The 23,299-nt window shown below is 46.0% G+C and overlaps 1 protein-coding gene and 1 long non-coding RNA gene across 13 annotated transcripts in view; one reads left to right on the top strand and one right to left on the bottom strand.

Annotated features, from left to right (window-relative positions):
* Positions 1–1,387, bottom strand: part of EBF1 (EBF transcription factor 1) — a 376,175-nt gene extending 374,788 nt beyond the window's left edge. For 4 of the 11 annotated variants that reach the window (XM_072953717.1, XM_072953718.1, XM_072953720.1 and 1 more), the window contains exon 1: positions 588–1,386. In XM_072953717.1, coding sequence (XP_072809818.1) covers positions 588–721 — 134 coding nt within the window. In that variant the 5' untranslated portion in view covers positions 722–1,386. Of the gene's footprint in view, positions 1–587 lie in introns of all 11 variants that reach the window. The other 7 variants (XM_072953687.1, XM_072953696.1, XM_072953699.1 and 4 more) reach the window with 4 other exon arrangements.
* Positions 1,171–13,228, top strand: LOC140691056 (uncharacterized). 2 transcript variants are annotated; one of them, XR_012066504.1, is made up of 5 exons: positions 1,171–1,265; positions 8,421–8,592; positions 8,832–8,919; positions 10,953–11,367; positions 11,765–13,228. It is a non-coding gene; the product is annotated as an uncharacterized lncRNA (long non-coding RNA). The 2 variants fall into 2 exon arrangements; XR_012066507.1 differs by lacking the exon at positions 8,832–8,919 and having other exon boundaries at positions 11,195–11,367.
* The last annotated feature ends 10,071 nt before the right edge of the window (positions 13,229–23,299 follow it).

Below are 23,299 nucleotides of genomic sequence, written 5' to 3'. Positions count from 1 at the left end.
AAAGAAAGAAGGAGGAAGGGGAAAAGGAAGTAAAGAAAAGGAGGAAGGGAGGGTGGAAAAGAAGGAAGAAGTTTTAAAAGGAGGGGAAAGAAAAGAAGGAAGAAAGAAAGAAGGATGGAAAGAAAGAATGAAGGAAAGTAGGGGGAGGAAAAATAAGAAAAAAAGAAAGGGAGAGAGAAAGGAAAAGAAAAGAAAGAAAAAAGAGAGAAAGAGGAAAGAAAAGGGAAAAGAAAGAAAAAGAAAGAAAGGCAGCCGGCCGGAAAAGAAATAGCAATCACAAAAAAACCAGATATCCAACATCATGCTGGTGAGACGCCTCTTCTGGCTTAAAACAGAATGAAAACAGTCACAGACGAGGCAGAGGAAAGTGCCGGCAAAGCGTGGTCTCCTCTCAGGCAGCTCGCGGTTCTCCGGCCGCAGGCGATCAAGACCGCGCGGCCCGGGAGCGCGAAGCCCCGGAGGCGAGCAGATCCGAGCGGCAGACACGAGAGTGCGGCCCGGCCCCGAGGCGGCCGCTGCAGCTACCGCCTCCCGGCCCTACTGTTCGCGGCTCGCCTCCCCGGCCCCAGTCCCCGAGCGGTACCCACCTCTGCGCCGCCGTGTTGGCGTCCAGCACCCCGGCGCCCTGCATCCACGTCCGCACCGCGTTCATGCCGCTGCCCAGCGGCTCTTCCTTCATGCTGCTTCCACTCCGTTGGATGCTTTCCTGAATCCCAAACATGAAAACAACCTTTTCTTGTGGAAAATCTCCTCCCCCTTGAAAATTAAAAAAAAAAAAGCGGGGGGGGGGAGAAAAAAACGCCAGCCAGAGATTTTTTTTTTTTTTTAGCCGATGAACTCGCGCTAGATCAACGCGGGCTGGAAAGCAAATTTTTAAAAAATGTAAACCTTCACTCAAAACTGAGCGATAACTAGAAAAAAAAATAAGAGAGAGAGAGAGAGAGAGAAAAGAAGGGAAAAATCCAACAAAAAGACCAAAATAAAAAAAATAGAGATGTATGCTTGGCTGTTGGGGGTTGTTTGGTTAATTTTTGGTTTGGGTGCTTTTTTTTTTTTTTTTTTTTTTTTTTTTTTTTTTTTTTTTTTGGTAATGATCACAGGCCAGTGGAGGACAGGAGGGGCTGGAGTTTCCTTTTGTAGAGGTACCGTTCACTTGAAGAAGCAGGAAGAAAAAAAAAAAAAAAACCCTGATGGCAATTTAAGAAACAATAGACTCAACTCGCGCTGCCGGCTTTGCTACTTCAAGTGTCATTTTCCACAACCAGGCAAGTTTTTCCTCTTTTTTTCCCCCCTCCTTCTCTCCCAACCAAAGATGTTTCTTTCCTTTCAGTGCGTATAGACGAGGAGGACGCTGGTTGCCGTAGACAGATACACCAGAGAGGGAGAGTGGGGTGGGGGGAGGGGGGAGGGGGGAGGGAGAGACAGAAAGATAGAAGAGAGGAGGAGAGGAAAGGAGAGGAGAGGAGAGGAGAGGGAGAAAGAGAGAGGGGTGGACCCTGCTGGTTGGAGATTCTGTTTTCTCCTTGCTAAAATAGAAGTGATTTGCAGGCTTTCCCTATGGAATCCAGTTTGACTCTCCCCAGAGCTAAACACAGGCACACTAACCCCAAAGGGAGGAGGCGGGGCCCGCGACTCGTGGACCCGCCCCTTCATTTGCATAACGTCATCCTTCCGCTTCCCCGCAGCCAATCGTGGCGCAAGAGCCTTCTGGCTCACAGCACTGGGCCACGCTCCCTCATTAACATCCCTCCCCCGGTGGCGCAGGGGAGCCGGCCAAAGTTCCTCGCAAAGTGGCGAGCGAAGGATCGCTGAGCCCTGGCGTCTGAGCTGGGGAGGAGCGGGGCTGAGCTAGGCTGAGCCGGGCAGGAGAAGGGAGACAGAAAGAAGGGGAGGAGGATACTCTTCTCAGGGATTTGAGCTGGGTTCTTCATCCTGGCCTTTGCGGTCCATTAAGCATCCTCACCGTGCCCTGAGAGCGCTCGAGGCGCACAGGCTGCGCCCTCCCAGGGCCGATGCCGTGTCCTGCTCCGCTGTTCTGGGACGTCGGGGGCAAAAGCGGAGGAGACGGGAGAACCGGGCAGGAAAAGCAGGACGCGCATCCCAGGTGCCCACCTCTTCACTTTAAGAAGGGTGTGGTGGGGTGGAAAATGGGTACCCCAGATCGAGGCTGGGAGCTCGCGGAGGGCACTGCCTTCATGCTGAGAGGGATGAGTAGACCCAGGGCCCCGGCAGGCCAGGCGCTGTGGATCCCCAGGGAGTGGAGGACTCGGATTCTGCGCCTAGCCCAGCGTCTGAAACGCTTCTCGCTCGGCCGCTAGCCTGGAGGCCACTAGCATTTGGCACTGTCTTCACTTGCTCACTGTTCTCGAGCAATCCGCGGGATACGTAAACGGCGAATGAATGCTCCGACTGGAACTGTGTCAGGATGCGTTTTAAAATGTGTTCGATTCAATCACCACCTTCTCACCCCTGCCCCCGCAAATACTTTTTCTTTAGAGTAACTACCAAAGTAACAACAACGTCTCTGATTAGTTGGTTATTGGATGCAAGGTTTTTCTCTTCCTCATTCTTTCTGTGAAAAAGAGCGACTTGAGCAAACCTTCCTCCAACTTCTGCCTCTGCCACCTGTCAAGAAAGAGAGAGATTGGGAAGGAGGAAAGGAAGGGAGGGAGGAAAGAAGGGAGGAAGAAATGATCTCCTACCTCAGACCTTTCAATATATATGCTTGTGGCTGGCAAAGGAAATAGCTAGATGCTTCTGGGTAATGTGCCCCATCATTTTTTAGCAGGTTGTAACCTCTAATAAGCACATGGTGAACTTCTGTTTCATTGCCCTCAAAGGAACTCCCTGACTGAAGCCAAATCTGCTAAAGACTCCTTCGGGAAAATCCTCTGCCAGAAATCCAGGTCCCCTTTCTGTCGGCCTTCCTCGGCCCTTTGATTTAGGAAGCTCATAGGGTCAGTGATGGAAAAGTACACATGCCCATGTGGAATGGAATGGAGACAGGCAGAAGTTATGCTTTGTGCTCTTGGCAGAGCAGGAAAGGAGGAACCACTTCCAGATTCCCAAACTAGATAAAAGACTGTGTTTTAGGCCTGAAGACACTGTCCTCAACACTGCTTTATCTCTGTGCACAAAGCCTGCCCTGCTCTCATACCATTTAATTTGGACCACTTAGTGTGCTGAGCACTTTCTCCTTGGTACCATAATTAATGCCATCTCCTCTAAGACGCTCTTAAAGAGACCTCTCTGATCCATCAGGATCCCCACAGCATCCACCAGAGTTCATGGTACACAGTAGATGTTCAGGAGGGACACACTAGTGGAGAGACTGAAAGGATTATAGGTTTGTGAAGAGGGGAAAGGGGGGAGCTGGACCTTCTTCGTCTCCACAGAGTTTAAATGCACAGTTGAAACTGGACCTGCTGAAAACATCCCAAAGCTCCAAGCTTAACTCCAAAGCCCAAAGAGTCCCCAGAGCCAATCCCTTCCCCTACCTGGACCATCCCCTGACTTCTCTGAGGGGCTCCTTCAAAGAAGGGGGACCAGGAAGCAGAGAGGCTACCCTCCTATCAATGAGTCCCCAGCATCACTGGCATAAGGCCCATGCCTCCCTCTCTTTAACTGCTTGAGCCTCCATTTTGCTCTCCAGTAGACAGTGTTCAGGAGTCCAAGCTGACTCTGGTGAGGTATATACCCCAGTGATGGGAAACACACAATGAGGGTCAGATCACTGTCAAAGGGAGGCAGCAAAAGTGACAGAGAAAGGAGAGATATAACCACTCTGAGGCCTAGGATCTGTAAGAAGCACACAACAGATGGATTTCTGGGGGGTCGAGCAGAATCTAGAAGCACGCTGCAAATGACATGTTTGTCTAGGAGCCTGAAGCTGCCTGATCCAAAAAGGAAACTGGCCCAGAGAAAGAAGACTTCAGCTGCCCTATTCCTGCCCCAGAGACAGTAATCTCCAGGAACTAAGTAAGAGGAAGGCCACATCCACCAGGCCATAAGAGGAAAATTAAAAGGCGGCAGATACACACTTCAGTGTGTCCCTCCTGAACATCTACTGTGTACCATGAACTCTGGTGGATGCTGTGGGGATCCTGATGGATCAGAGAGGTCTCTTTAAGAGCGTCTTAGAGGAGATGGCATTAATTATGGTACCAAGGAGAAAGTGCTCAGCACATTAAGTGGTCCAAATTAAATGGTATGAGAGCAGGGCAGGCTTTGTGCACAGAGATAAAGCAGTGTTGAGGACAGTGTTTTCATTTGTGAGTGTACTTGATTTTAACCAAGCAGAGTATATTCATTGCTTTTCTTCTGGGTGTCCCTGTGCTTTCAAACTGGCTTTCTCACCCAGTAATAGATGTTTAAGTAGGAAGGAAGCTCAAGAGGAGGTGGAAAAAAGAGAGGGTGCTAGAAAACTGGGGGTGAAACCCAGGCCAGCAGAGTGGTAGCTTTTTGTGGATTTCCTCTGGTGACTGTTGAACTAGCATTTGCAATTTAAAACTTTGGGGGGAAAAAAATCCCTTAAACACCTTTCAGTCTTCCCTCATGTAAGGTTTGCACCACCTCCAGAAAGCAAAACATGTGTGTACAGGAGAGACTATAAAGTATGTACTGAGACTCTCTTCATTCTTTTGACGTTATAGTTCCATCTCCTGTGTACGTGCAGCATTGCCCAGGGTTTATAGCATATCTGTGACATGACTTAAGGGTAGCTCGTCAAGGTAACTCCCAAATTCGACTAATCAGCTTTATCAAATGGGGGAAAGGGGTGTTTTGTTGGAAACGCACATTTCCAAGCTTTGTCCAGACATGCAGAATTACAGAAGAAGAAAATAAGGGAGAAAGAACTCGTGCATGAGGAAAACTTAGAGCAGGACGAGTTTATACGTGGAGGGAGCAACTGGGAAGGCTTGATGTTTCCCCTGGAGTGGAGACTCCCTCAGAGCTTCTCGCAGTTTCTTCCGCTAGGCGGGGCGGGGGCAGGGGGCGGTTTATCGTCCGCCGCCTCTTTCTCGGTTGCTCCAAACAGTAGACAGGACTCCCCTTGAGGTCTCCGCACTCTGGAGGCAGCTCAGGCCCCGTGAGCAAGCCCCCTTCCCCATCGCGAACTGTGAAACCTTCTCTCTCTTAAGGCGCAGGGAGATCTCACTCTGAAGTCTATCCCAACCCTCTTAAGGCGCCGGCAGATCAACTCCCTTTCCTAAAGAGCATCAGTCGCCGCAGTAACTTCTGGGGGCTGCAAGTGGAAACACACCCGCCCGCTAAAAGAGCGGAGACAAGACTAAACACCGCCGAACTAGGAGCAGCGCGATGTCCCTGGGAAAAAGGGAATCTTCTCTGCTCGTCCGCCCCCAGGAGGCCAGACTTGGGACCTGGCACTTGGAAAATTCCCTCGATCTCCGATCCACTTAGGTAGACGCGCCCCCAGAAGGGCCGCCTGTCTGGGGGAAATGCCCTCTCTTTTTTGCCGCTAGCCAGAGGCCGTTCAGAGTGAAACCGGAGGAAAGACGCCTCCTTCAATGCCGGGAGGAAGGAAAAGAGAAAGATGGGGGGATGAAGGCCGAAGAGGCAAAGTCCTGCTGCACGCGGCCGGCTCGGAGGGCGTCCACCCGCGGCCTGGGGTTGCCGGCGGGGCTGGGCAGAGGCCGAGGCGGTGTCTGCAAGAGGAGATGGGTAGGAGTGGGTGGTGGCCCGAGGCCCTGGGGAAGTGAGGACCTGAGCCGGGCGCAGCTCTGCAGGGGCCACTGAGCCGCAGCCAGACGCCGCGGGGGTGGTCGAACAGCGGGTCCCCGCCGCCTGTGGCAAAACCCTGCCCCTGCCCCTCCAAGACCCGTTGCCCTTGGGAACGCGTGGACCAGCGGGCTGCGGTTCCGCCGGAAATCCGTCTGTCCTCCCACCTTGCTCCCAGCCCTCTCTAGCAAGCGGCAAAGGGAAGGGGGCATTTCCTCGGGCCCCGACCCCTGTTTCGGACCCCCATCGCTGCAGAGACGGCCCCGTTTGCTCGCCCAGCCTGACCGGCACTTCCAAACCCAGAAACTGGGGCCAGAGCCAGTTTCCCTGTCTGTACACTTCCGCATAGTACAGACAGGGAAACTGAGGCCTAGAGAGGGACAAAGTCACCCGCAGAGAGCTAAGAGGTAGAAATCAGGCTAAAAAACACCGTTGGGGCTCAACCTGGGGCTTGGGAGCGCTTAGTCTGCCTAAAACGAGGGCTTGGGGCTTAGGGGTTCAAACAAACCTTTCCCGGATCGAGCCTGCCGACTCTCTTGGGTTTCCCCTGGGGCGGTCCCCGGATAAGAATAGATCCCATTTGTTGAAGGTTTTATGGGCAAAACCTCACTGAATTCCCACAACAGACAAAGAAAGCAGGTAAGAGCACCCCTATTTTACAGGTGAGGAAACTGACTCCCTGTGATTGAAATGAAACTTGTCCACGGCCGCATTGCTAGCAAAATCGCCAAGCAGAAATTTCTCCAGAGTCTCTGCCCTGAACCTTGGAACCAAACCACTCACCCGGTGGCTGAACGTATCTCCCGCATTTGCCTTGATGTTTGCCGCCCAGTGCTCGAAGGTCCCCTTAGCTCTCGAGCTTCTGGGTATCATGGATGACGAGGGAGCGTGACCGCAAGTTGCCTCCCGAGGGCAGGCAGCAGAGTAGAGAGGAGGGTAAATGGTTCTCAAGAATTTTAACGCGCGGACTGTATGCGCATCCCCGCGGTCAGATACCGCCGAGCGTCTCTCGCCGCCCCCCGCGACGGGGCGCACCAGGGTCGTGCCAGCTCCAACCCTGACTGCCACATTCGCTATGTGACCCCCAGTCAGCCGCTTCTCCCAGCCCTAGCTGAGGTTTTAGAGCTCCAGGCTCACGCAAAGTCACCTAATTGAAATAGACTAAACACAAGACTTGAAGCGGATGCCTGGACGCTCATCAGTCAGCAGAAATCTGGATACCTGCGGATGTGCTGTAATGGAGGAGGCCACATGGCCTTGGAATGACCATAGACAGTTAAAAGCCAAAATTATTCTGTGCCGAGAAAATACAGCCCGGGGGGGGGGGGGGAGGGCACTGCCCGAAAGGTCCCAGTCCAAGGCTGCCCCGGGGTGCGACCACACCCCACCCCCTGGCCCTTCCCCACAGTCCTCCCTCCCAAGGGATTGGAGGCTGCTCAGGGAAGGTCCCTCATCCCTGGGAGGAAGGAGGATCCAGGGTAGGAGGATGGAGATCCCCGCTGTTTGAAAATTAGCATCCCTTCAGCAGTGCAAAACTGACTGAAAGAACCTAAGGCCATCGAGGATTTGGAGAGGAAGGGAAGGAGGAGAAGGCCTGTTTGATTAGAAGAAAGTAGGAGAAGGGAGGAGTTGAACAGAGGAGATCGAGATGACCGGGTCACAAAAAATTCGCGAGTGTTTCATTTAAGGGGCAATTCAGTGAATAGTTAACGCACCGCTCGGTGTTGGGAGATCTTTGTTGGGTGCGTGTGATGTGACCGTGCGAATGTTTGTATGAAGGAAGAGTGGTTGCATTATCTCCGTGGGCCTGTAAAGAATGAGTGTGTGGCGGTGGGTGGCATCGCTCACCTGGGTGCATATGGGCGTGTGTGCTTGAGAAGGATTGTTGCACACAAGCGTGACTACACGTATGCATGTGTATAGTGTGTGCATGTGCCATGTGTAGACGTTGTCTCTATGTGACTGGGTGTGCATGTACAGAAATGTGTATGTGCAAAAGCATCGTTCACGTGAGTGAGCCTGAGCTCTTACGTGGTGTGTGTGTGCACGTGTGCATGTGAAACCAGCGAAGAAGTCCCCAAAAATCTCAGGTCCAATCACAGGCGCAGGCAAGATACGAACTGAGCGCCCTGGCGCAGGCGTAGAAACTGTTGCTCCTCTGGCTTGCAGGTAGCAGGGAGCCGCCCATGGGGCGCAGGACCTGACCAGAGGCTGCGGGTTAGCGCCCAGCGCGGCTCCCGCCGGGCGAGGCAGGGCTCCCGCCATGGCCCACAAATTACCCGGACTGCGCTCGCAATGATCCCTGCTGGACAGTTCCGCGCTCTTAATTGTTCCTCGCGGACAGTTTCTGATTATTGATGCCGTGTGTCCTAAAAAGGACTGCTTCCGGGTTATCTGCCTAAGTATTTATTATCTTTATTACCGTCATTATTTGATGGCTGTATGAAGGTGGTGCCAAACCCACCAAGACCGCCCTGCCCCTCCTCTTGGTGGCCGCCCTGGGCGTGTGGTGACCCGCGGGCGCCCTAATCTTCCCCTTACATGGAGCCACAGCGCCACCTCGCGGTCACCCGGCCTCCCTCCCGTAACTGCCAGAGAAGGCAGAGCCCTTCCTGGTCCACACGCCAAGTTCCCAGCGCTGGTTTTCCATTCGCTTTCGCTATTCCTCTTTCCCTCACTAGAACGTCCGACCTCGCCGGAGCCTCGAGGTTCTCCAAACACGCTTTTGCCGCCTCACCTTCGTACAGAAGTGGAACGCCTACGCACTTCTCCACCTGGAGAATTTCCTCTTCCCTTGCGATCAATCACCGGCTCAGTTTCACCCCTGGCGTGAAAACTTTCCAGACCTACTCTGTAAGCAATCACTCGCGCCTTTTCCTGACTTGCTTAGCGCTCATATCACATTGGACAGGAAATAGTGTTTAAATGTCTCTCTCCCCTCTCTAATCAGGGAGCTCCCGGGCAGTGTCCATTATTGCTTAAAGCAACAAAAATGACAAAAGCTAGTATTTACTGAGGGAATACTTTGGAGCATCTTATGCAATGCACTCTTCTAAGCACTTGACTTTTATTATCTCATTTAATTTTCCCAGTAATTCCATGAAGCATCAGTATAATTTCCCAGTTTGCAGATGAGGCTGGTGTTCCTGTCCAAGGTGGCACCGGAGAGCCCGACTCAAAGTACGTTGATCTGACGCCAGAGCCCCCATTTTCTTAACCTCTGTGCCTTGCAAATTTATTCAGCTCTGTATCCACAGGCTTTAAGACAAGGCCAGGCACAGAGTGGGCATTCATATATCTGTGAATAAAGGAACTATTGCCAACTTAAATTCTTTCCTCTCCAAGAGAGTTGGATTGGAGAAACACTGCAATTATCAGATACCTTGGTTGAAATGTTACCATGATTTGTCCCAAAAGAGGATTCCACTGCTAACTAGCTAGGTGACCTTGGTCAAGTCACTCATTCATCCTCAATTTCTTTCTTTGTAAAAGTAAGTCTTCTATGAGGAACAAGTGAGGGAAAAAACATGGAGTACTTAACCTAGCCCCTCTTACTGTAGTCAATACTCAATAAAAGTTTGCCATTAATATAATTAATAATGATAGTTTAAAAAACTAAATCACAAAACACAAAACTGACTTACCCCTAATCGAAGAGAATTCATGAACCGCTGTATAAAATTATCTCACTATTATATCTTCATTTCCATCTTGAACATAAAATATGTAATAAAATATTGTTTGGTTTATTGTGGTTGGGGTGTTAATGTGAACCCTGCTCTGTTATAAAATTTTAAGGGGCAGGGGGGAAAGATATAATTAACCTGTAAATCAGCAAACTTTGACTCTCACCCTTTCCTCCTGCTTTGTAGATTTTTACCAAAAAGGATTTAAAGAAAGACTATAAAAGTCCTTATTATTCTGGAAAGTACAAAACTCTTTTTTAATTTACGGGACGTTCTGAGCTAGTTTGAGTTTTCCCCACTTGAAACAGTTTGTTGCCAGTAATACACTAAAAGTTTAAAAATATGTATTTAAGCAAATGATTGCACTCAAATAAAAGAAACACATGAGGGTTGTTGAAACATATTCCAGACCTTCAGCCATTTCCCAAAAAGGCTAAGTTTTAAAGGTTCGGGGTCACTTTGCAGAGTGATCCATTAAATAATTACTCTTATTAGCAATTAGAAGCAAGTAAATATGAACTTTCGGTCTGATCAGGCTCTAACTTTCCTACTATCAGATTACTTTAAAAAGACTCTATTGACTGGTATAGTCATGTCATAAAGAAGTGATTTCTTCTCAGGAAATGAGTCTAATAAAATCCACAAAAAGCATAACTGCATCTCCCCACTTAGCTGGCCCACAATGCATTTCTAGAAACTTCATCTCGGCCCCAATTTAGTTTAGTTCATTCGTACCTGCCTCCCATTCTTGGCAACATTCTTGTGTGAAGATGAAGAAATGGATGCAGAAAATTTTCCCTGCAGCAAATTAATGCATTACAAGATTTTATTGTATAGCTGACAGATATTTTATCACCTCTGATTGGGGATTTGACTCATAGCGATGGTGTGAGACACTGACTTTGATAGTTGGGGTTGGGGGGGTCTGTTCTATTTATTTTCTTCTTTTTATTCCTAGTGTGGGAGCTATTAGAGATGCTCACCAAAATTATGGATTTCCTTCTCCCAGGTGCATGGTCAGATTGAAGCATTCTGATCTCTTTGCATTTAGATGTGACCTTGTAATTTGCTTTGGCAAATGAGGACTTAGCAGAAGTAGTATGTGTTATTTATAGGCAGAAGTTTTAAGAGCCAGTGTGCAATTCACCAAAGCCCCTTCCCTGTGTCACAGCTGCTGTGACAACTCCACCCCCAGATGGAGTTTCCCTCCGCCTGCCCACCTTTGCAAAGGTAATATGGAGTGAGGAGCCCTCCATCCCACAGTGGACATTGAATATGAATGGGAAATAATCTTTTGTTACTCTAAGTCCCAGATATTTTGTACTGCAGCATAACTGAGCCTCTCCTGACTCATAAGTCCAGGAAGGAACTTAGCTTTCTCTTCCTTTTTGTGGACAATGTGAAAATTCTCCTCCTATGGTGAAAAGTAGGCTTCGACATCTAATTAAATAGAATGATCAGATAATGGAATTATTCAGCTAGAGATTGGGATCTTGTTTTCTTACTCAAGTCGTACATTTCCTGTAGATCAAAACATCATTTGGAAAACTCTGAAATGGGGAAATCAACTGAATTTTAGACATGCAGAAAAGGAATCTCAAAAATCATTGCTGGACCTTCACAAGAATTTCCGATGGGGTTTTTGTCCGCTTGCAGGTACACAGTGAAGGGAATTTCATAAGCTCTGATTAGAAGAGATTTTATTAGCAATTGTATGAGGGAACAGAGAAACGTTTCTTCCTCCATTGTGTTCATTTCTGCAATTTCAGGTTGAGGAAAGGATACAAATGTTTGACTCATCAACTCGTGTTTAAGGAACATGATCTGGGGCAAACCAGTCAATTTTTCCAGACCTTACTTTGCTCTGGAAAAGAAGAGTGTTGGACAAGATCATCTGCGGATGCAATCCAGTTCTGCTAAGCTCGGCTTCTGGGATACCTGAGTGAGTTCAGGAGTGATTCGGTTTCAGGCGTTAAGGCTACAGTGTAAGAATTTTGCTGTGTTTCTATCCTCAGCACTATTTTGTGAGACGTTTGTAATTTTTTTTCCATATGATCCCCAACTTAAAGCTACTGCTTCTGAAGCAAGTTCATGCTTCCTTCCTTTGATCTCAAATTGTGTTAATGTGAGAATTATTGTGGCCCACGTAAAACGCTTTGTCATTTTCTAGCCAAGAGGACAATTTTGCTTTCTTATTGCATAGCTCTTCTCTTTAGGTTTCATTATCACATCATCTCAGGAAATTTCTTGTGAAGTTCCAGGAAATTTTTGTGACAAAATATTGACCGTAGGACAAGTGCTGGAGGGTGAAATCATTACTGTCTGTTCTTTATCCACAGTGTGGCATGACTGATGGCCGGAAACCACACTAATACCTTCATCTGGGGAATAATTTACAACTGACAAGGAGGTTTCACATGAGTTATTGCATTGACTCAACGAACCACGCAAGTGACACTTCTCCCTCATTTCACAAAGCAGGGCTGAAGTTAAGATTCGCCCTTGCCCCTTGGCTAGTAAGCAGCAGGGTTTGGCTGTAACCCAAAGAGCCACAGCTGCCCATGAAATTAAGCTGTTTGCAACTTTACCAGGGAATTGAAAATGTTGAAACCGGGCCACAGGGCACTTCTTTACAGAAAGATGAAGGATGCTTTCTGTGGCACACATTATTGCTACCAGCTGATTCCTGGTTTCTCTGTCCTCTGGACACCCCCCACCCCCCACCCAAATTATAGTCTTCTCCTGGAAGTTTGCTAGGTGTGGTCATCTACCTACTTGAGCCCAGAGCATTTACTTAGAGGTGAGAAAACCCAGAGTAGTCGTTCCACTCAACCAGACTGATTACCGAGGGTAGGTCCACCCCTCTGGGTGTTGCTGTCATGATCACGATGAGCTGGGTTCTTGGCCAATGCCCAACGGATTTAATGTGAGCAAGTGGTTTAAGCCACTGGGGATTTCGGGATTGCTTGTTATTGCAGCTCAATTTAGTCTGTTCTGACTGGTACAGTTTCCTAATTCAAGGGCAAGTCTTGAGGCGGAGGGTATAGCTCAGCGGCAGAGCACGTGCTTAGCATGCACAAGGTCCTGGGTTCAATCCCCAGGACCTCCTCTAAAATAAATAAATAAATAGACCTAATTACCTCCCCTCCTCCCTGGCCCCATCAAAAGAAGTAAAAATTTAAAAAATTTTTTTAAAAAAAGGACAAGTCTTTCGTAAAAGAAAGTTATCTCTGTAGGGGAGCCTCTTGTAAACCTGAGTCAACATGCAATCTGTCCTCCATATCCACAGGTTCTGGACCCTTAGTTGGTCAAATCCACTGGATGCAGGAACTGTGGGTAGGGAGGGCCTTCTGGACCACACCACTTTATATAAGGAATCTGAGCACCTACAGATTTTGGTATCTGTGAAGTCCTGGAACCCATCCCCCCAGGATACTAAGGGACGACTGTACACATTCCTTTTAAAAAGAAAATGTTCTCTCAGAGCCCTCATTTTTATTTAAATTAATTTTCCTATCTTACTTAAATATGTACAAGCATAAAGTCATGGATACATTCTTTATGCATGTGACACAAATTACAAAAATAATGAAAAAGGAAAACACCACAAAAGCAAAGATTTCTAAATGAACAATAATAAAATGCTGGAGAACATTGTTTTGCGGAAACTAAATTACCACTCAAATGTCAACATGGTTCTGAGTTCAATAAAATAGGTTCTTTGGGGGTTGGCAAGTCTATATAATTATATCCTGTATAATGTCTCAATTCTTCTGCCACTTTCTCTTTTTTTGAACCACCTCAAAGTATTTCTTAATGCATGTGGGTGTAGGAAAAGCTTAAAGGAGTCATTTCAGTATCAAATCCACCTCTAGCCCTTTTTTACCTATGACAGTTAAAAATCACTATTGGCACCAATAAACACAAACTAAAATGTGAGGTTGAAAATTTTGTGTCAGTACTGGGTTTTAAGGTAATTACCCATGTAAGTCTGACTCTGCTTAACTTTTTAACATTATCATTAAAATGAAAGTCCTGAGCTTGTAAATTCTTATCAAAAGCTAAGAGACTTCCCACTCTCAAAAGTTTATTTTATATCCCACTGAACTCTGCACTTAAGAATGGCTGAAATGGTACATGTTATGTATATTTTACCACAATTTAACAAAAATTTCAGAACTAGTGCAAGCTTCAGAGCAAGATATCTTGACTATCAAGTTCCCACTCCCACTATTCTGATGCTGGGCAACCTTGAGGCTAGTTGCTCAACCTCTCTGAACCTCAGGCACCTCATCTGCAAAGTAGTCCTGTACTTATTACACAGTTGTTTTAAGGAACAAAGAGGATACAGCAAATGGAAGAGTCTAGCACAGTACCAGTCAGCGGAGAACTACCTTGTGTTTTCCTCCTGGACCAGCAGCAGACTGTTTCTCCACCTCCCTGTATGACTGAGCTCTGGCCAACAAAATGTAGGTAGATTTGATGGAAGCCATTTCCAAGCATAGTTCATAACAACCTCCCACAGAGTCTTCCATTCTTCTCCTTCCCCTCTCCATGGGCTGAATCAGAGAATCCAAGACAAGATTCTAGCGCTCTAAGGCAGGGCTCATGGGGCCATACACTGTAAATGTGTGGACAGTCAATGTTAAGGCTCATGGGCTATACACTCTGCCATTGCAGTGTGAGAGCAGGTACTAAGCGCAGGTTATCCATAATGAATAGATGTGGCTGTGTGCCAATAAAACTTTATTTACAGAAAGTTTACAAAAAACATTATCCAAATAAGACCCACGAGCCGCAGTTGGCTGACCCCTGCTTTAGGATGTCAGAATCAAAAGCTGGAAGGAATCTGGGTCCCTAAATGACTGCAGGAGGAAATACACTTTAATACAAGCAAGAAATAAACTTCCCTAAGTCATGGAGATTTAGGGTTGTGATGGCATTAGCCTGCTCTGACATGGTTGGAGGAGGTCATCCAGAGGACACGACCACCTGTTGACCCTGGAGTTGAACCAGGACAATTGGAGGATCCTCACCCTGTCCACGTCCTTGAAATGTATGTTTGCCCACTGTTCCCACAGTGGGAACTGTTTTCAAGGATGCAGCCTTGAGAAAGCAATGTGTTGTTGAGACCATCTGGATGACATATGTGACTGAATCTAATTAAAGTTTCTACCTAAACTTTCAAGATTCTGGCGGGCAGGTGCAGAGACCTACTCATCTTGCAACCACTCAAGACAAGCCTCATATATAACAAGTTCTCTTGCTTATCAAACCTGCCATCTACCGGCTTGGAGCTGGCTGCCTCTTCCGTGTCTCCTTGCCCTCCCTGTATGTGGGGCAGTTCCCGATTTCAACCATGGACGCTCCCACAGTTTTGAACCAAGAGATATCACACTCAACCACATAGATGACTTTTTACAGATATTAGATTTCCCCTTCTTCCCTTCATCCCTTTGAAGACAGGGACTGTGAGTTATTTATCTGCCACAAAGCCTTCCCAATACATGTTAATGAAATAACTAAAACACCATCAAAAAGATAATCATGTGCCTGGGGAAATTAATGGATGTAATTGTCACATACTGTCCCCTCTCTCCATTCCACTGCCCGATGCCTAGGTACACATCCGGGATGCTTTGTGCCCAATCCCAGACAGCCAGAGGTACACATCTGGGGGCCAGTTTGCTTGGGTACAATGAGCAGAGCTTGGTTAATTGGTTCATTTTATGTGAATAGGTTGCTGCCTCTTACGATAGGTCCCTGGAACGCATTGCAAAGTCAGCTTTCTCTTGTTGCTCAGATACAATGTAGTAACACTTGGGAGCCTGTCACCTGTACAACTGCCAATGCCGTCACTGCAGGTTGGTACTTTTACCCCTCATTATAGTCAGGACGCCTAAGACCCAGAAGGGTTAACGAACTCTCCCCGCATCCTGTGCGGGCCACACCAGAAGCCCAGGCCTGCCCGCGTCCCAGACATCATGCTACCCAGAGCTGGAGTCTGAAACCTCTGGAATCTCGCTGCTTGAAATGTGTCTGTTGGCGAACAATTAACCTCAAGATGAGTAATTTGTCACTATTCTGTGTGAGTTTCAAATTTTCCCATTACAAGAGGAAAATGAGAAAAATATGTCCTAGATAACACAGAGAAAAATGCTTCATTGTCTTAATTGCCTTTCTATTTCAATCAAGGAAGGCATTTAATTATTTCTGAACGACATTCAAAACTCTCTCTCAAGAATATTACTCTCCCCAGGTGAGTTAACCAAATCTGTGCGAAACATTTCTCATGTCTGAATATTACTGTCAAACATTTACTGAGCACTTTTTATATGCCAGTGACTGAATTCTTTCCACTCATGATCTCATTTATTCCTCACAGCAAGTCCATGAGGTGGAAACAGTCATTATCCTCTTCTAACAAGGGCGGGAACTGAGGCCCAGAGAGGAGAGGGAGTCTGTCTACGTCAGGAGGTAGGAAGTGGTAAAGTCAACATTCAATCGCAGCCCCCAGCCCCAGGCCACCCTGCTCCCGCCACTACTCCGCCCTGGTGACTCTGAAAAGAGAGGTGTGCCTTCCCCTTTGAGATTTCCACATCTGAGTAAATGTGCAAAACCAATGTGGAGGAATCGCCCAAGATGACTTGAGTCAGCTGCTCCTCAACGGTCATTCAGAACCTCAAGCTCCTGGAACTTGTGGGTCCTCTAAAGGCCGTCGAGTCAGGAAGGGCAGAGCTGTCTGACTTCTTGCACAAGGAAAGAAGGCTTTGCTGCTGAACACCACTGCACTGGGCCCTGGAAAAGGCCCTCCACCCCGGCATTCACTCAGGGCCCTATTCCAACTTCATCATCGCTGTCGGAAACCACTGGGAGGAGAATTAACTTTTCTATGACATGTACTTTAAGATCATTATTTTTGGGGAGGGTGTAGCTCAGTGGTAGAGTGCGTGCTTAGCATGCACAAGGTCCTGGGTTCAATCCCCAGTACCTCCCCTAAAAATACATACGCCTAATTACCTCCTCCCAAAAAAACAAAAAAAAATTTTTTTAAGACCATTATTCTTATCTTGCTTTACTTTGCTCTTCATTCTTTTTTTTTTTTTTTTTTTTTTTGGCAGGGAGTAATTAGGTTTCTTTCTTTTTCGAGGAGGTACTGGGGATTGAACCCAGGACCTTGTGCATGCTAAGCCTTCGATCTACCACTTGAGCTATACCCTCCCCCCACCCTTCATTCTTTAAAGTCAACTATTTATACTCTAAAATTGAATGACATGAACATGGTGTTGTATGAGGAAAAGAAAGTATTTTCCTGTTTGAAGGCCTGCACTCTTCAAAAAAGCATATACCATAAAACAGAATAAAGACTGGATTCTGGAATCTGTGGCCACGTCAGCAGGAGAGCTGACACTTGCAATCATTCACAAAGATTTTAAACTTCACAGCATGGTCAGCTCCGGCCAACAAGAGTACACATCTCCCTTCAGAACAGAATGTTCTATATTTTGGGTTAATAATATTTTAGTCTTCACTGTAGTCTTAACTTTAATAGCATAGTTATTTGTAAATGTTTTCATGAAAACATTCTACTTCATTAACTTTGCATAAGAGCGTCTATGAGAAAAGTGATATTTTAAAAATCTAAGAGATAGCCTGTATTCCTTACAAATAAAGGCAATTGTTGATTCTTTAACTGTGTGCCTTTGAAGGTTTCTATTCAATTTGTTCGGATGAATCCACTTCCTTTCCAGTAAATCCATTAACACTTAAAAAGACTGTGTAAGCTCAGCCTCCTGTATTAAGACGTGTGGAAATCATACAGCCTGGAGACGTGCAGGCAGTTTGTCTAATAAAGACAGGAACCATAGTCTCAAAACTACTGGAATTAGGTAAGAAGCTTAAGCCAAGTCCGTTTTCCCTCGTGCTGGTCCGTGCCGTGTGCTTCGCACTTGGAAAGCATTTACACACCCAAGTTCCACTATGTCCTGGGGATGCGATGCCAACATGAACACATTTAAGGACGTGAGAGACCAGAAACAATCCCACGGAGCTTCCAGCTTCCAGTCACAGCAGCTGTGTCCTCCGGATCCCTCCCTCCACAACACACTGGTTTAAATATTCTCAGCAGCTCCTGAAAAGGACTGAGAAGCTCAAACCACAGTGAGGACTTCCCAGGCCAGTTTCTGGAGAAAGACGCGTCATCAGAGAGATAAATCAAAGTGCTGGAAGCACTTACACCTGCTGGCATTCTCAGTTATTTTTCACCTGGGCTCCTGCCCGGGGACTGCATGCGGGCGGGGTAGGGGAGAGTCCTCAAAGGTCAGGGCGCCAAGTCTATGCAAGGTGCACATTTTTAGCTCCCTTTAAGCTTGGGTTTCAAAAAGCTACATTTTCAACATCAGGGCAAAATTAGTGGAAACGCATCCCTCTTTCCCAAAAGCCAGGGGACTTGGGGGCCCAGACTGGGCCTCAGGAGGATTTACACCTAGGTCCTCATCACCCTAGTTGGTTAAGGAATTTCAAAATTATGCAAATGGCTTAAGGCGATACCCAAGTGGTAGTGAGTGCAGCCAGTACCTGACAGCGCGAACCCAAGCTTCTCGGGGGGTAGGGGCACCCGTGCCAGGCTAACAGATAGGGTTATCCCTATCAAGAACTTCACAAGGGCAAAGAAGGTGAGAACGAAAGGTTAGCAGGGGCAGAAAGAAGCTTGACTCCATCACGAGATCCAAAAGAACCAAAAGGAAGCAGAAACAGACGGGGGATCTTACACGTTTGAAGAAAAAAGGTCCTGCAGAGACACCCTCTTGCAAACGGGAGACAGCAGACTGGACACCGCAGCAACATTCGCTGCGCAGGAGGCTGCCATTTACAGAGGGAACTGACCTCAGGTTGGCTCATCAGTTACCAGGGAAGCCAGCAGCGAGGGCACGTCCCCTACAGCCCCTCAGGCTAACGATCACGAGGGTGGGCGTTTCCCTTTAATAAATCAGCAGGTGGAGCCGTTCTGGCTTAAGGATTAGAACCATCACTAGGTGGGGCAGGGGGCAAACACAGTCACATGAGTAGGGTTTAGGTGAAGCAGGGACTGGTCCAGCAGGGGACGTACAATGAGCAAGGGGACAGCCATCTGGAGTGGCCTGACCATACAGGCGTACCCTGGAAACTAATATGATACAGTCTAAGTCAATACTTCAACTAAAACTTCAATTTTTTTTAAAAGACAATGGACTGGTATCTTCAACATATCAAAAAGAAATAGAATTTCACACCCAGTGAAAAACAGACTAAACCTGAAATTGTCACCGGCAGACTCTGACTACAGGAACTCCATTCACATGCTTCGGGCAGGAAGAGAATGACGGTGGGGAAAAGAACTGAGATGCAAGAAAACTGGTGGAACAAAGTAGAGAATGTGATTAAGTAAAACAAGCAGCAGCTGTATAAAATGGTCATGAAAATTTCTGGCGGGGGACAAAAGACATTGGCAAAGTATTAGACACCAAAAGTGTGTAAGTTGGAAGAGGCGAAATGGAGAAATGATAAAAGGTGCTTTTTGTGGTTTCCTCGTGTTCCCTATTTGTCCAGGAAAAGGTCAAGTTTCTGATGACTTCTAGACCTGGGTAAGCTCATTATGCAGGTTGTAATTTCTAAGCTATATGAGATTCGTCAGCTTGATGGAACCAACTACCACAAACCGGGTGGCTTAAAACAACAGAGATTTATTGCTTCACTGTTCTGAAGGCTAGAAATCCAAAACAAGGCGCTGGCAGGGCCACGCTCTCTTTGAAGGCTCCAGGGAACAACTTCTCCTTCTGTAGCCCCAGGCTCGGGGCAGCAAAACTCACCTCTCTGCCTCTGTCGTCACGGAGCCATCTCTCTCCTGCGTAACTTTGTTGTCTCTTTTTATAACCCAGTCATATTGGATCGGGGTCCACCCTAATAACCGCGTCTTGATTTGATGACATCTTCAATATCCTATTTCCAAATTAGGTCACGTTCACAAGTACCAGGGGTTAGGACTTCAATAAATCCCTTAGGGAGGACCCAATTCAACCCATCAATAATGTAACAACAAAAATTGTAGAACCGGATGGAGTGTGTTGCTTTCAAACTAGTAGAAGTGAATTGAATAATTACGAATACTCAACCCTGAAAATAATATTGATACCAAAACCTAATGAGAAGAATATGACAAAGGGATATTATAGGCTAACCTTATTCCTGAACATAGGCTTCTAAATTTTTTTAAAATGTTAACAAATTGAATTCACAACACATAGAAAGATTTTGAGTTTGATGTAACATAATGAAAATGAAATCATATAATTTACCTCATTAGTTGATTAAAAGAGAAAGATCATGTTATCATCATATGTCAGAGAAAATAATATTTGATACAGATAATAATAGCACATACATGCCAGGGCTGTGGTGATGATACAATGAATCTGTATGGAGCCCTTAGAACCGTGCCTGGCACAGAGCAAATGCTCAGTGGAATGTTACCATTGTTATTTATAAACTAACAAGGCGTTTCACACACACACACAGAAGACATCCAGATGACCAATACACAGACAAGGAAATACTCACCTTTATTAAGATTCTGGCAAATACAAAATCAAATCAAAATAAGAAACGTTATACTCTTCAAATAAACAAAAGTTTAAAAGTCTGACAATACTAAGTTTTGCCTGCTACATACAGGAGCTCTCATATACTGCTAGTTAACTGCAGCCACCTTGGAAAGCAGTCTGGCATTATCTACAAAATGTTTTACCCTATAATCCAGAAATTCCACTCTGAGGTAGATACCCTACAGAAGAGCTGGAGAGGGTGTGGAGAAAAGGGAACCCTCCTACACTGTTGGTGGGAGTGTAGTTTGGTGCAGGCATTGTGGAAAACAGTATGGAGATTCATTAAAAAACTAAAAATAGACTTACCGTATGATCCAGCAATCCCACTCCTGGGCATATATCCGGAGGGAACTCTAATTCAAAAAAATACATGCACCCCAATGTTCATAACAGCACTATATACAATAGCCAAGACGTGGAACCAACCTAAATGTCCATTGACAGATGTCTGAATAAAGAAGTGGTGGTATATTTATACAATGGAATACTACTCGGCCATAAAAAAGAATAAAACAATGCCATTTGTAGCAACATGGATGGACCTAGAGATCGTCATTCTAAGTAAAGTAAGCCAGAAAGGGAAAGAAAAACACCATATGATATCACTCATATGTGGAATCTAAAAAAAGAAAAAAGAAAAAAAAGGACAGTATGAACTCATCTACAAAACAGAAACAGACTCACAGACTTAGTAAACAATCTTATGGTTACTGGGGAAAGAGGGTGGGAAAGGATAAATATGGGAGTCTGAGATTTACAAATGTTAGCCACTATATATAAAAATAGATTTTAAAAAGTTTCTTCTGTGTAGCACAGGAAACAATGTTCAATATCTTATAATAACCTTTGATGAAAAAGATATGAAAACAAATATATGTATGTACATGCATGGCTGGGACACTGTGCTCTACACCAGAAACTGACACATTGTAACTGACTGTACTTCATTAAAAAATTGTATGAATCATACTATTAATTTGTCAGTTTATTCAATAAATATTTGTTGAGCAACTTCAGTCGCGAAAGGCACAGTTCTACACAGCAGGCATACAGTAACAGGAAGAGAAGTTCTCTATTCTCACGGAGCTTACAGCTCTGTGGGGAGATAGACAGTGGAAAGCAAGCCCCTGAAAAAGGTAATTTCCGACGACAATAAAGAGTACCAAAAGCAGGTTATGTGCAGTAAAATGAGGCTTTGGGGATGAGGGCCTTGAGCCAGATGTGTCAGAGCAGGTCTCTCTGAGGAGATGACATTTGGGACCTGGAGAGTGAGAAGGCGTCTCATGTAAAGATCTGGAGCAAGTGCCTTTCAGGGAGAGAAACTCACAGGCTCAGAGCTCAGAAAGTGAGCGGGGAGGGGCTCGCACACTGACCCCAAGCATCTGAAGGCGCTGCTTTGGATGCACTCAAGGAAGTGGAGCGAGGGTCAGCAGGTGAACGCCTATGGAGGCTGACTTCTGCTCAAGGAAGGGCAGGATCTGCAGCCAGCAAACTCAAAGGGGGCGGGTTGTACTCTGAGGTGAGTCTGCAGCAGGGGAAGTCATCTTTAATAGCCATCATTTTAACCATGGGACGTGGGAAGTCATTCTGCTGCCCTTCTGTTTTTGGAGTAACTCTTGGAAAGCACATTAACTTCAGGAATATTAGCTCCAGTACCTCATCTATTTCAGTAAGATGGTCCTTTGCCTTTTACTATACAGCATAAATGTTCACAGGATTAGAGCCAACAGAGGAGTCAAAAGGAGGAAAGGGCGCCCCACCTTTAGGAGTGGATGTAGATGGTGTGCTGTTTGTGAACTGATGCCACCAGGGTCCCTTGCAGAAAGAAAGACTCAGGCTAAACCTTAGAATGGTTTTTAAGAGTCTTTTTCACAATCACGTACTAGGAAACCAATTTCATACTGAACTGAGTGAATAAAATACACTTAGAACCTTTAACTGTTTGCACTTACAGCTCTTTTGTAAATATAAACTATAATTTGTTGTCTGCTCTGCATCTGTCTTGCTGTAACATTTAAGAAAGACCAGAATTTTTTTAAAAGAGTTTATTTAGAAAACACTGTAGTGTCAACAAGTTGTACCACCTTTTCTTTTAAAACAAGACTCCTGATGCAAAGCTGAAGCCACTAGTAAGGATTGTGTTTCTCTAAAAAGCTGAGATTTTAAAAGAACATGTGTGAAGCATGCGTGATTAATAAAGATTTCCTTTGAGGCAGAAGGAAAAAGTTCCCTTTCCCCCATATTAAGAATTGGACACAAATATTCATACCTGCTTTGTTTTCAATAGTCAAAAATGGGAAATAACTCGAATGTTCATAAACAGATGAAGGGATAACTAACCGCAGTATATGTAAAGATAAGACTATTAATCAGAAAAAAAGAGATTCCTATATCATTATGGATCTCAAAGTAATTATCAAACAGAAAAAAAAACCCAGAAAAAAAAAAGAAGAGTCAATATTTTAGGATTCCAATCATATAAATTCTAAAAAATGCAAAGGTATCTATTGTGAGGGCAAGTCCATCAGTGGTTATTTGGAGGGCTGTGGGGGGCAGGGAGAGAGATTATAAAAATACATGAGGCAAATGGACAGTGACAGGGTCACCATCATGACTGGGATGCCATTTCACAGGTGCATACGCATGTTTAAACTTAGCAGATGCTACACTTTAAAGATGTACACTTTATCACATGTAAGTTACACTTTGATAAAGCTTTTAAAAATGGTTCAAGATTTTCAAAAATCTAGATGTCTCACGCTTTGGAAAACAGACCTGATGGCCCTGTGCTAACTGACAAGCACCCCATCAAGAGCTACAGCTCGCGGCACTGGCAGCGAGGGTCCCTCTCCTGCGAGGTTAGTGAGCACATGTCTTGGCCATCCCTCCTTCCTAGCAGAACAGCCTCTCGTTTTCCTAGAGGAGAGTGATCTCTTCCCTATCATGACAACCTTGACTTAATAATAACTCTGGACACGGCGTCACATCATGACTGAAGACGAGCCTCGTGGACTGTCCCCGCCAGGACCCCCTTCTCTGCAGTGGTCCCGGTGGAGTCCGGGAGGCAATGCAAGGCTGATTCCCCGCCGCGGTTACTTCAGTGGCAGGTTTACCATTTTTGTGTAGAAGGGATGGGGGTGGCAATCCCTCCGAGGGAAGGACTAGGGGGGAACAGCTTTAAACTATTTCACATAGCATTCTGAATACGCGCAAAAAATCTCAAGTGCCCAGACT

This window comes from Vicugna pacos, chromosome 3 (assembly GCF_048564905.1).
Source record: "Vicugna pacos chromosome 3, VicPac4, whole genome shotgun sequence".
Taxonomy (NCBI): domain Eukaryota; kingdom Metazoa; phylum Chordata; class Mammalia; order Artiodactyla; family Camelidae; genus Vicugna; species Vicugna pacos.
The sequence above is the reverse complement of the archived record's forward strand: the minus strand, read 5'-3'. Positions and strand labels throughout refer to the sequence as shown.